Source organism: Mus caroli, unplaced genomic scaffold (assembly GCF_978045245.1).
Source record: "Mus caroli unplaced genomic scaffold, Mus_caroli_1 scaffold_5, whole genome shotgun sequence".
NCBI lineage: Eukaryota > Metazoa > Chordata > Mammalia > Rodentia > Muridae > Mus > Mus caroli.
Genome location: NW_028227260.1, coordinates 149055535 through 149069040, shown reverse-complemented (window position 1 = coordinate 149069040; position 13506 = coordinate 149055535). Strand labels below are relative to the sequence as shown.

The window sequence follows — 13506 nt, the reverse complement described above, 5'->3', positions numbered from 1 at the left end:
TTTAAATTAAAAATAAAATTATTTACTTGTTTTAATTTATGTCTTTATTTTTTAGTATAGACAAAAATGAAAGACTTATGCAGAAGTCTATTAGGATAGAAACCTTCATAAATATTTATATATTATTTATATATATATTGTTTATATATAATAACAAAAAAGCTTGATTGTCAGAAAAGAAAGTAATTATTTGTAGATGCCCTTTGGAAATTGTGAAGTAGAATCTCTAACCTCCACCACCTCTTCTTTCATTGGTTTGTGCAGAAAAGAAGATCTTTAAAAAGGGAAAGAAGAAAGAGTCATCTGCCATTTCTGGGGGAATACTTGAAGTGTTCATCAAAAAAGCAAAGAATCTGACAGCGGTAAAATCAGGAGGCACTTCTGACAGCTTCGTCAAGGGGTAATTTTGCTTTAGCTCATCTCAGATAACACTCACTGGTGTGGAAGGGAACTATGAGCCATTAGACAATGGTATTTGTGAGAGGCCCACACTCTGCTTATTGGGTGTACTTTGGAAGAACTATCCTTAAGTCCTTGCTCCTATACCTAAAGCAATGTCAGTATGGATGAGAGTTTGTGTTCCAGGTTTTGCTGTGCTTCTAGCACATTTTTTTTGAGGTCCCACTACTCTGAAGTTTGGAAGACTTTCCCAGGAGACTCATTTCTTAGGAAAAAAGCATTATTTTCTATGTATAATTAGACTTTTTTTTTTTTGCTCTTTTATCATTTGGTACAACAAACAAAATATTAAATATTTGCTGTTTTGCTCTCTTGGGGAACATTGTAAAATGCAGAAAAATTTCAGTATCTGCCTGAGAGTATGTGAGAGAGGCTTAAGGACTATCAGGTATATATTATATATTGCATATATATATATATATATATATATATATATATATATATATATATAGTTAGGCCATATACAGCAAATGGCAGTTTCTTTAAAGAGTACTACCCTTTAAATGGATATTCTTGCCCATTCTAGGCAATCCAAATAGCAAATATCCCTTGTTTCTGACTATTGGAGAATTCTTCTCATGCAATTAGAGGAACCTGGGCTAAAAGCATATGTTTTCATTCATTCGAGCAAACAGTCAAATGTATATATACTAAGTATTAGATGCTGCACTTTGAAAATTAAATTAGATGTAATAGCTGACCTCACAGAGCACCATGAAACATAGGAGTTAAAGCAAGTTTGTACAATGCCATGCCATTACAAGGAGAAAAAGATGACTAAGGTCTCCCCATTGATGGGTTATGTTCTTTAGCTTAAAAGAAACACTTTCTTTGGATCATGCTGTTACAGTTTGCCTCAGGAACCCCAGCACCCACTTTAGGACTCTATTCCTTACTGTCTTTTATGGAAGCATATTGTTCCGCCTATGATAGCCTTCTAGGGATAACTTAATGTTGTTTGAACAGTTTTTATATTCTCTTCCTGAGAATTTATCAGCAAGAATTGTTATGATCTTGATCATACAGCTTCAGAAGGACCACACCAGGCCAAACAGTTCCATGTGAGGTTTATTGGGAGAGAGAGGAGCAAGGTGGCAGGGGAAAGAGAAGGGGGGAAGAGAGAGAGAGAGAACGGGGGGGAGGCCTTTCTTTATATGTGGATGATGATGTAATCACAGGTAAAGGTGGGAGGTAAGCCAAGTGGATTCTGGAAATATTGTGGCTGTTGTCTTGGCAACAGGTCTACAGGTCCCACCTATGTAATGTCACCGGTTTCGGAGGTCCTGATACCAACAAGAATAATAAAGAACAGTATTTCATTGTACTTTTAAACTAACATTCTAGTAGATTCTCTTATTGATACTTAAATATTAAGCTAACTTAAAAATGTTACAAGAAGTTGGAGAGACCTCTTGCAGAGAGGACCCAAGTTCAATTTCCAGCACCCACATGGTGCTTACAACCATCAATAACTATGTCTCAGGAGATCTGATACCTTCTTTTGGTCTCCACAGCCACTCTATGGTGCATAAACATACATGTAGGAAAAACACCCATACACATGTGTCTTAGGGTTTTACTGCTGTGAACAGACACCATGACCAAGGCAACTCTCATAAGGATAACATTTAATTGGGGCTGGCTTACAGGTTCAGAGTTTCAGTTCAGTGTCATCAAGGTGTGTGCATAGCAGTAGACATGCATGATGCAGGAGGAACTGAGAGTTCTACATCTTCATCTGAAAGCTGCGAGTGGAATACTCACTTCTCGGCAGCTAGGATGGGAGCCTTAAAGTCCATACCCACAGTGACACACCTACTCCAACAAGACCACACCTACTTCAACAAGGCCACACTTTCAAATAGTGCCACTCCCTGAACCAACCATATACAAACCACTGCAACATGCAAAGAAAGAAAGAAACAAACATAAATAAATAACACCCTTAAAAAATGAATGGAGCTATATTTTCAAGGACTGCAAGTAAAGGGAAATAGGCTTGCCATCAAACCTCACGGACCAATTTTGATAACTAGAACCCCTCTGGTAAAAACTGAGATCTGACTCTTGCACATTGTCCTCTGGTCTCTACATATATGCCATTGGCATTGCCACCCCCTACATACAAATATAGAATAAAAAATAAATATTAAAAATTTAAATAAATGTATTTTGTCATATATAAACAATAACTAAAGATTATTTATCTAAAGCAGATATGGAAACACCCTGATTATCAGGGACAAAAGTGGTAGATTTTTTCAAATTTTATTTTATTTTTTACTTATTTACTTCATGTTCCACTCACTGCCCTCTCCCAATTACTCCCTCCCACAGTCCTTCCCCCATCCTCCTTCCCCTTTTCCTCTGAGTGAGTTAGGGCCTCCTGGGTATTGCCCCACCCTGGTACTTGAAGTCTCTGTGAAGCTAGTTCCTTCCTCTTACTGAGGTCAGACAAGGCAGTTCAACTAGAACATATCCCATGTGAGAGGCTCCACCCAGCAGACTCAGACAGATGCAGACACCCACAGCCAAGCAGTGGATAGAGCTTGGGGACTCTCATGGAAGAATAGGAGGAAGGATTGTGGCCTCAAGGGGGATAGAAACTCCACAGAAAGACCAATGGAGTAAGCTAACCTGGACACTTGGGGCTCTCAGAATCTGAACCTCCAACCAAAGACCATACATGGGCTGGACCTAGGCTTCCACATACTTATGTAGCAGATGTACAGCTTTGATCTTCATGTAGGTCCTGAACAACTGGAGTGGGGGCTATCCCAAAAAAGTGTTGTTGTTGTGGTTGTTGTTGTTGTTGTTGTTTTTTAGGTCATCTTCCCTATGGATCAGGACAGCTAGCTGTGCAAAGTTCAGCTGTCCTATGCACATATGGGCTGGTAGGAAGCTTCCCAGAACCTTTTCATAGAGATACTTCTAGTAACCCATTGGTCAGAACCTAGTTCTGTGGCTCTATGAGTTGCAAGAGAGCATAAGCGAATACGGAATGCCACATGACAGTTACTTTCTTTATTCCTGGACATTCACTTGTAGTTTTTGTAATTGTCTCATGTCCTGATTCCATATGCACACTCATTTTCTTTCCTAAACCATGTTTCCAGAAGGCACAAAGAGATTCGTGATTTAGAGTTTGAACACAATAGAGGGGACCTAGGATGCAGGTAGTCTACCTAAGAAGAGCTTGGAGGAAACACCAGTGAAAGAATGTAGACCATGATGCAAAAGAGACCGGGAAGTAGATTAAAAAGATATATTAATGGGAAGGTTATTACTGTAGACCACTAGGGTTCAGTTCCACTGGAGAAGCAACAAGAACTCCATATAACAGTCCTTAGGAGAATCCCTCAAAGAACTGGGGAACTCACCAACCCTTTTGAAAAACCCACCAATTGAGAATTGACCCTCAAGCATTTAGTGTTCAGTAACTTTTAGGTGCTCTGAACATAAGGGAGCAAACTCACCTAGAACCAGATAACCTAATAACCCAGCATTTGAGGCAGAAAACTGAAAACATGCCAACACTATCTACTGTGGCTGCAAATTAGCTAACAGATGACCCAGAAGATGCAAAGTGAAGCTTTCAATAGTGGTTACCACTGGGGGTCTTTTCTTTACCAGATGGAGAACCAAATACTTGAAATGGTTTGGAAAGACAGAAACTGCATTCAGAAATGAAAGCAGAGCATTTTACTATTATGGCACTAGTCATCTCTCCAAATAAAATATTATTTAAGTTTATAAAAACCAGGAAGAGGACATCAAGTATGCATATTACATTCACATGCAGTTCCAAAGAATTGTGAGAAATTCAAATGACAGCTTAAAGGTAGCAAATATTTTTTTTTTTTTGCCTACTTTTCCATGACTGTTTCCCTCTCCAGCTACCTGCTTCCTGATAATAACAAAGCCACCAAGCACAAAACTGCTGTTGTAAAAAAGAGTGTCAATCCTCAGTGGAACCATATGTTCATATTCAGTGGCCTGTATCCTCAGGATATAAAGAATGCTTGCCTAGAACTCACCATCTGGGACAAGGAGGCCTTTTCCAGCAACGTCTTTCTAGGAGGTGTTCGTTTAAATTCTGGAAGTGGTAAGGACCTGGGTGAGCTGGAGCTGGTCTATGTCTGGGAATGAGCAATGATGTGGTTACTGCTGATGTGGATGTGCGGTAGATTGTTATGTAGTTTGAGCTATAACTAACTCCTGAAGTATTCACGGATGTGTTTCTATGGTAACCTTGTATCCTTAGGCTTTACGTTGAAAAGGTATTTACATTTGGTCCCTTCATATAAAAATCTTCAATACATTCACGTAAGTGAATTTCAAGTCCTTTTTTGGTTCTCACCTCAGGTTTTGCTCAGGAAAAATCTCCAAGACAACAGAGACTTTGATAGGAGAGGAGGGATTCCTAAGACCACCATTACTACAACTTCTTTTCACTGTCTAGTACTTCAACTGAACTATGATCAAGTTGAATGGAAACTGAATTTTCTCTACAAACTACACCTAATGTTGTTCATACGAGCAATTTGTCTTAGCTTGCTTTCTGTTGCTATAATGAAGACAATGACCAAAAACAACTTAGGGAGGAAAGGGTATATTTCACCTCACAAATTATAGACTACCATGAAGGGAAATCAGGGCAGGAATGGAAGGCAGAAACCCAGATGCAGAAACTGAAGCAGAACTTTTGGGGGCGGAGGGAGGGCATGCTGTATATGTGCTTGTTCAGTTTGTTTCATATATAGCCTAGGACTGCCTATAGACTGCCCAGGGGCCAATCAGAGCAGTGAATTTTTTCAGTAACCCAGAAGTGTGTCAGACAATGAAAACACATAACTCATAAAATATAACAGGGTACAAACTGGGTGAGGAGACATATTGCAGTGGTCAAATGCTTTGGCACTAAGAGTGCATTATGGAGTCACCTCAAATCTCTTTATCCCGTCTTAGACTAGCCATATACCATGGCATCACTTGGGCTGAGAAAGACTTCATTTATATGAAAGCATTTTTTTTTTTACATTAAGGAATGTATGGCATATGTCAGTAAAATCAAAATCTCCAGGGTTAGAAAAGTAGTTGTGGTAGAAATAGAGATCCTTATATCAGAACTCACATTAACTTGGTTTGGATGAACCAGTTTTCTGCTAAGATATCAAGGTAGGGTAGAAATGAGATATCAAGAGCCATTCTGATTTCTCTGCACAACCTAAGCAGAAGGAAGTCATGGGGGCTTCAAAACACTGATTCCTTTTAGCACCTCACTACATTTGGGAACTGAGAAGAGGCCAAGAGGATTTCTCCTTAGAACTTCCCCTCAGAGATTGTTCCTTACCTTCTGGAGGTCCACTCCCTTGTGTGAAATGTTGCCCTTTCCTTTTCCTCCTGCAGGTATGAGCTACGGTAAGACTGTGGACTGGATGGACTCTCATGGGGAAGAGCAACGCCTTTGGCAAAAGATGGCTGACAACCCTGGGACATCTGTAGAGGGGGTTCTCATGCTACGTTCCAGCATGGCGAAATGTAGGCTCTGAGAGGACCAGTTCTCCCCAAACTACATCCCTGGTTGCCAGCTATTTCCTCTCAGTGAAAGGACTAGGACTGTGAATTCACCAAAGAGTATTAGGCCATAATTGGAAACACGTCAGTGCTCTGAAAAAAAAAAAAATCTGATTTTTTTTTTGCTGATTGTCAAAACAAACAAAAAAACCAAACCCATATCTTTTTATATGTTCACCTATGCAGGCTTCCCTTATTAGTCAATAGGAAGTGTACCACACCATCTTTCCAACAATCAAACCGTGCTAAGATTCATAGGCTACATATTGATAGAAATGTTACAAGCTTATTAGAAAATACTGTTTAGATTGGGGCTCCCCATGCTTTTTCCAACTGAGTTACTTAAGGTTTATTTACTTTGAGAAGAGAAGGGAACATTAAGAAGGTAGAGTGCTTGATGAATAACAAAGAAAGATACAGGCCTCCTTTTTCTTATCCTAGGATGACCTGTGATGTAAACAAAGCATGCTGGGGATGGTTTGGAAGATAGGGTAGAATGCTGTTATAGTGGCAAGCTTCAGAATGGAGATGGGAATATTTCAGGACATACTGGTTGGATTATGGTAACTACAGAATTCATCGTGAAATTCAGCCTCCTTTTCAAGGTAAAGATAGCTAAATGGTTACATGTGATCTCTCTGTCTCTCTGTCTCTCTCTCTTTCTAACACACACTCTCTCTCTCTCTCTCTCTCTCTCTCTCTCTCTCTCTCTCTCTCACACACACACACACACACACACACACATGAAAACCACAGATACCAGTATGTGTATAGAAAAACTGGAATATAGGGTTACAGGTTACCTTGATGATTATATAGCAATTTGAGGACTCTTTTATAAGAAAATACAAAATATATATTTTGTCAAATATTTTAAGCTATTCAGTAAATGGAAATAATAAATAAGGGCCAGTCAATTCATATCTCTACATTTTGTTAACTAGTAAGTCTAGTTAAGTGAAAAGGGAGATACTGTGCTGTCCTTCTGTGCTGCTGTAGGAGAGTCAGGAAGTCTATGTTCTCTCTTTCACTTTCACTTTTCCCAAGTTATTATTTTCTTCTGCTATGATAACAGCAAGTAACAAACCACCCCAAAAGGCAATGACTTTACATGAAAACTAATTTTCTCATGCCTATGAAATTTGCCTAGGAAAGCTCTGCTTCCTACTTACAAGCCTGGGCATCTAAGATCTAAACCAGCTGCTTCTCTCTTCTCCTCATTGGACCAGAAGAATAGTCTGGGGGTGGTGGTAACAGAAGTATAATTGGATAGGTCTCACTGCTCAAGTACCTAAGTGTGGTATGCTTCATTGGTCAAAAGGAAGCCATATTGCTAAGTCCAAAGTTTAAGAAGGAAATGTGCCTTGCCAACAGTGATGCCATGACACGAATGAGGGTGGTAGAAAGGATGCTAAAACAGAGGCCAGTAATGAACCCATTTTGCGTCCTGGCACTTTGGTGCCAAACATAAACTACCAAATTTAGATACAAAGTCAGTTAAAGCCAGAAGGGATGCCAAGTCTGGTTGTCCATTTTGTGAGTTCCAACCCTGTGGTCCAAAGAGCTGAGGTGACCTGTCCAAGGTCATGTAGTGGCTCTGACTGAATCTGGACTTAATTCATAGGTAATTTTGACATGACTCTATGCTTATCAAGAAAGTAGGTCAGAGTCTGATTATTTAAACCTAAACATACATGGTCTATGCCAGATGTCATGGGTTGTACTTGTAGCCCTGGCCCTTTGGAAATGGAGGCAGGAGGAGCAGGAGTTCACGGTGAGCCTTTGCTACAGAGAGAATTTTAAGCTATTCTGGGCTATATGGCCAGAATCTATCTCAATGGCACCCCATACAGAAGACAAAATTCATGGTTCAGATATGTTCTAGAGTCAGAATCAATTCCCCATAGCTCATTTTTTAATTTGAGTACATGCAAACCCTTTAAAATACAACAAATAAATGTTAGTCATTGGAGAATGGAAATCATGTTCAGGTTCATTCTCCATAGTTGTTACATATTTTTAGATATCTTTTTGAAATTTGAAAACTGATTTAAGAATGCATTTAATGTTCTTCATAGTAAGGGAATACACAAACCAATCTAACTGGGTATTTCTATAAAACAAAACCCACATAGACAAAAGACATACTTTTAAATTTTTACTCTAGTTCTTCATGTAAATAAAAGGTAAACATTTTCATCTCACTATCTTTTCCTAAATGCCAGTGCAAAATACAAGTACACTGTGTTAGTATATAACCAGAACCTAGCATTTAGGAGACTAATTCCAGAGGACCACAAGTTCAGCATCAGCCTAAACTATAATGAGACTCACTGGCAAAAGTAAAATAGTGTATGAAGATTATAGAATTCAAGCGCTTAAAGACTATGGAGTTGCTTTGCCCACCACTTCCACGTGAAAGTATATTTACTGTAAGTGTTAGTCTTTTCTATGCCTATAGGTTATTACCTTATAGACACCCACTGAATATGTTCAGTCAGTGTTATCAGATGCCACAGAAAATATGGCTAAGCCATCTATGCTTAATAGCTTCTCTTAACAGACTTTTGTTTTTAATTATATATAGGAAGGTCTTGGAATATATATGTATTTTATTTGATATAGATATCAATCACCCAGCCAGCCATTTACATGTATCTACTCTATAGAAGTAGATATGTATATGAGGAATGAGCACATGGATGCCTGTATTTCTGAAAGATCAGAAACAAAGCAAAATCAATGAAAAGAAGTGTGAAATTCACATACTCCAGACTTTTTCTGTTTTTCTGTTTCTAGTTATTGTTGCTCCTTCCTTTCTGACTCTGATAATTCTCAGCAGAACTGTTAACTTTTCCGAGCTCTTTCTCCTTGATTCTATGCTACTTTCATGATGATATATGCTTACAACTTCAAACTTGCATATCCAATGAAGATTTACTTCTAAGCCCTAGACACTGAGAAAATCTATCAACCCAGTATAAGTTATTCCTGTCACTGTGTAGGATAAAGCTGAAAAAAATCACAGGGAATAACATGTAGGTCACAGATATATCTGTTCTGTAGGATGCCTTGCAAGCCTTATGCAACCAAAAGACCCACTATGACTTTAAGACAAAATTTAAACAGCAGTTGATGCTGATCACCAATCCAAGCTTGCAAACTTCCAAAAGACACTATCTGACATATGATCTTGCTTCCAAAATGATCTGTGTTAATACCTTTCCTCAATAAAACACTAATATTTTCCTTTGTTCTCTGGACACATCAGAGACTGCTCAGTCTGGTGTATCTGATTACATATTCAGTCTGGTATCATTTTATCTTTCCACTCTTTTTCATGTAGGATTTCCTTTCTCAAGGATTTATTTCTATAATTTTATTTAGTGATGACAACCCGAATCGAACTGCCAGTATGACATCTCAGTCAGGGTACTTTCTTTGAAACTATATTCAAACTAAGCATTCTGTTATCATTCTTGTTCTGGAGTCTTGTTCTAGGCCATTCTACCTCAGTACTTAGAGCATTCATCCTCTATCAAGTGACAGCAAACAGGCTGATTGCTGATTTTTATTTCTTGCTTTTCCTTCATCCTGAGGCAAAGTCAATCCAAGAATCCTAAGTCTACTTAAGCTTCCTTATCCCCACGATACCAACCAAGTCCAAACTAACATTACTCCTTTTCATGACTATTTCAGCAAGTCTCCTAACAGTAATCATTGAAGTTTTTTTATTTATTGTGTGCATATATGATGCGTGTGTTACATGCACATGTAAGCCAGGGAAAAGTTCTGTGGAGTCAGTTCTCTCTTTCCACTTTGCAGGGACTCTGGGGGTTGACCCTAGGTAATTGGTGTTGTGCTGAAAGTAGGTTGCTAAACTGAGATACCACTCTGGCTGTTATTTTTACAGCCCTTCTTGTTCTGTATCATCCCAATATCCACCATATAAGATTCATCTCAAAATTGTATCTTAAATGTCCAAATATACAGAAAAATTGAAAGAACTTTATAGGAAACACTATTGTATCCATGACCTAGCATTAGCACATGACTGTACTTGCCTGTCATTATAGAGATTACATCTGACCATCCTGAGTGATCTATTCAACTTTCCATGGGCTTTCAACTGAAATGAAAACAAAACACAAAGTATTGTATATGGCCCAGCCTAAGAAGGCCACTGCCTTTTCCCCAGGCTGTGCCAACCCTCCCTGTCCTCCTTTCCTCTTTAGCCCCCTTGTGTACTCTTCTTGTCTTCATCTCCATAAATAATCCCAGTCTTGAATGCTACTTCCTCAGGAAAACCTTCTTGATCCTGTTCTGAAGCTGGCCTTTATTTCCCCTCCACTGCACCTATCACAATTACAATAAATTATTCATGCAATAAATCTGAGGCCTATGTCTACTACCTTCCCTTTATGTAAGAGTCATGAGGGCTGGGGCAGCACATGTTCCTAGCTCTATCCCCAGTGCTTGGCTGAAAGTAACTGATCCAAACTTTTGTGAAATAAGTCAAAAGAAAACGAAAATAACATCACAAAACCTTACATTAGCAAACACTTTTTTCTTTTCTGTTAATTTATTTACTTACTTTACATCTCGATCACATTTTTTTAAAACCACCATTTCAAAGTGAGTGTGGGAAAGAGCAAATGAAGCAAGGGAGGTTAGGGACCTGCATAACTAGGGGTTTGGGTCACTGACTGCATGAAATGGGGACTACTGAGAATTCTGTGCTGAAGAAAGACAAAATAGCATGTATTTTAACAGCATCCCTCTGACTGCTGTATCCAGTATTTGGGGAAGAGATAGCAACTTTCAGCAGTCAGGCCATTTTCTCCTACAAGTAACAAAATAACAATCTAAAGGTTATAGAAGAATGTAACTGGCCTGTCACTCAAAAGCCTAGAAGGAGGGCTTTTACTTTAGTTTGCACAGCTGTGTTCTTCAGGCTAGCTATACCCTGGATTAAGACTACTAATGTTGCATCACTGTTAGAGGCACAATGCTGATGGTTAGTAGGGTATCTGGGTGAAAGTTGTGGAAGGGAGAGAATGTTGGCAAACTATCTAAAAGTAAATGACAGACATTACATAAGTTGGTGAACTGTGTCAATGCTTATTAGGAAATCTGTAGATACTAAAGAAAAAAGTTAAAATTTCCTGTTATTATTTATTGTTAGTCAATGAATTCAATAATTTCATAAACATGAAAAAGTATCACCATAGATATGTCAACTAAATTAATTTGATTTATATATATATATATATATATATATATATATATATATATTAGACTCCTAAATGTGCATAGTTGTTCATTTAAAAATAAATCAACCTTATGTAATATCATAGGAACAAGCATAGCAGGTAATCCCAGCATATCAGCTTTTCAGTAGAACAGAAGACAACATTGCCTGGAATATTTCACTCCGTATTTTGATATTTCAGTTTCTGATTTTCCCATGAATAGACTAAAAAAATATATAAAGAGACATATAAATCTTAAACGCCTGATTTTATCTTCAAATGCATAAATAGCACTTGCAACAGATGAACACAATCAGATCTCATTGTGGTCATCTTGTTATCATCACTGGACTTACTCATTAGGACTTAGATTTTTCTAGGGCACAAAAGCTATGCCAGTTTGGAACCCCCTATACCCCCTTTCCTTTAAAGGGTTACTAATACATGACTAATGATAATTAAGGACTTAAGTAAGTGACAGATGAATTACACCCCCTGATTCACAGTAATGGTAGTCATATGGTCCTTTGACACTTCAAGATTTATATTTAATTGGAAAAGAGAAAGCCATAGAAAGAATAATGGTAAGCCCTACTTATAGAAATAAAGTTGGTAGAAATACCAAGTCCAAAAATCCTTTGAAACTGAAAATCTGTAGCTGTTGTGATCAGTGTTGGGTTTTGTTTTTTCCATGAAATACACCACACTGATCTGAACACTGCCATTAGAGATTAGTAGGATATTCCCTGCGACAATATTGTCATTTATGGCCTTTGTACTAAGAAAAGAAACAGCATGGACAATTTTATTGTAAGTGAAACTTTTATTAGCTTGATGTGATTGTCCTTTTGGAGGCTTTCTGCCTGTCTGTTCACCTAGTCCTGGAAGCTTCTAGCCTCTGTACAATCTAATCTAGGCTAAGAATGTGTTCACCCTCTGAGAGTCACTGCTGCGTGAGCTCACCCTTTCTAGAGCTTTCTGAATTCTAACTGGCTGATTCAACTCAGCTGTTCTGACTCAAATTCCTCTCCAAGCAGACTGATTCAATCTGACTTCTCTTAGATTCTCACTGAATTGCTCTGCTAGGCCTCAAACTAACTCTAGCAATGTGTTCTAATCTTCTAACTCCTCCTTATCCTCTGGCTTCAGCTGCCTCTGCTGACCTGCACGGCACTGTGTGAACTCACGAAGGAACTTAACTCCACTGCGCTGCACTCACTGCACTGACTCCCAACTCACTGACAAACTGATTCAACTCCACTTCACTGAACTCAACTGATAATCTCTCTCTCTCTCTCTCTCTCTCTCTCTCTCTCTCTCTCTCTCTCTCTCTCTCTCTCTCTCTCTCTCCTGTTCTTAAATAGCTTTTCTACTGAAACTTGGGTGTATCCTATCTGTGACTCATTTCTCTGATTCATCACTTTGTATGCCCCTCAGTTACTCATTGTTTGGAGTAAAGGTGTGCACTAAAGGATGCCAGCTAGAGGGGTTAAAGGTGTGTACTAAGGTTGTGTCTGAATTCCAACCAGATCACACCGACCTAGAAAGTCTTTGAATGTGATCAGTGCAGCCATGGTGCTGGATTCAAATTCCTCTACAATATCTACTGGGAAATTAGAAATGTTGTGCTCTATTAAAAATTAGGAAAGTTACCTGAAGTATGAAATGAATAGCATGATTCCATAACATTGCTCCAAACATACTAACATTGCTCCAAAAATCTCCAGAAATACTCATGATAATTGTCATCAAACTGTTTGTGTTATTCCACTACAAAAGAGTTGTAATTTGAGAGATGCTGTATTTAGAAGACAGACTCGCCCCACCTCCTAAACATATTACACCCTTCCCAAATAGCACACCCAATGGGTTCCAAGTGTTCACACTCATGAACCTAAGGGGTCACGTCCCATTCAAACAGAGTACAATACAAACAGGATAAGGTGGAGAAACTTATCCCTGGTTTCAGAGGTCCTTAGTTCAAATATGGAATGCATACCAATCATCTTAAGTAATTTATCCCAAACAGGCCTTGGTCTCTGACTCTAAAATGGACATAATCGATCTACCTTAGAATAACTGTGATACTGGGCCAGTGTGATGGCTCAGGAAATACAAGTACTTAATCCTGAATGCATAATGACATAATTCTATCCTCAGAACTCATAGTGAAAAGAAAGCAGTTGCTCCCAAGGTTTATCCTCTACCCTTCATGTGT

General features: G+C 38.6%; 1 protein-coding gene across 1 annotated transcript in view; it reads left to right on the top strand.

Annotated features, from left to right (window-relative positions):
- Sytl5 (synaptotagmin like 5) overlaps window positions 1-6563 on the top strand; it is a 259986-nt gene extending 253423 nt beyond the window's left edge. Inside the window, exons 17-19 of the mRNA XM_085838277.1 lie at window positions 265-400; window positions 4356-4564; window positions 5869-6563. Of these exons, the coding sequence (XP_085694403.1) occupies window positions 265-400; window positions 4356-4564; window positions 5869-6011 (488 nt within the window). The 3' untranslated portion in view covers window positions 6012-6563. The remainder of the gene's footprint in view (window positions 1-264; window positions 401-4355; window positions 4565-5868) is intronic.
- Window positions 6564-13506: the final 6943 nt, after the last annotated feature.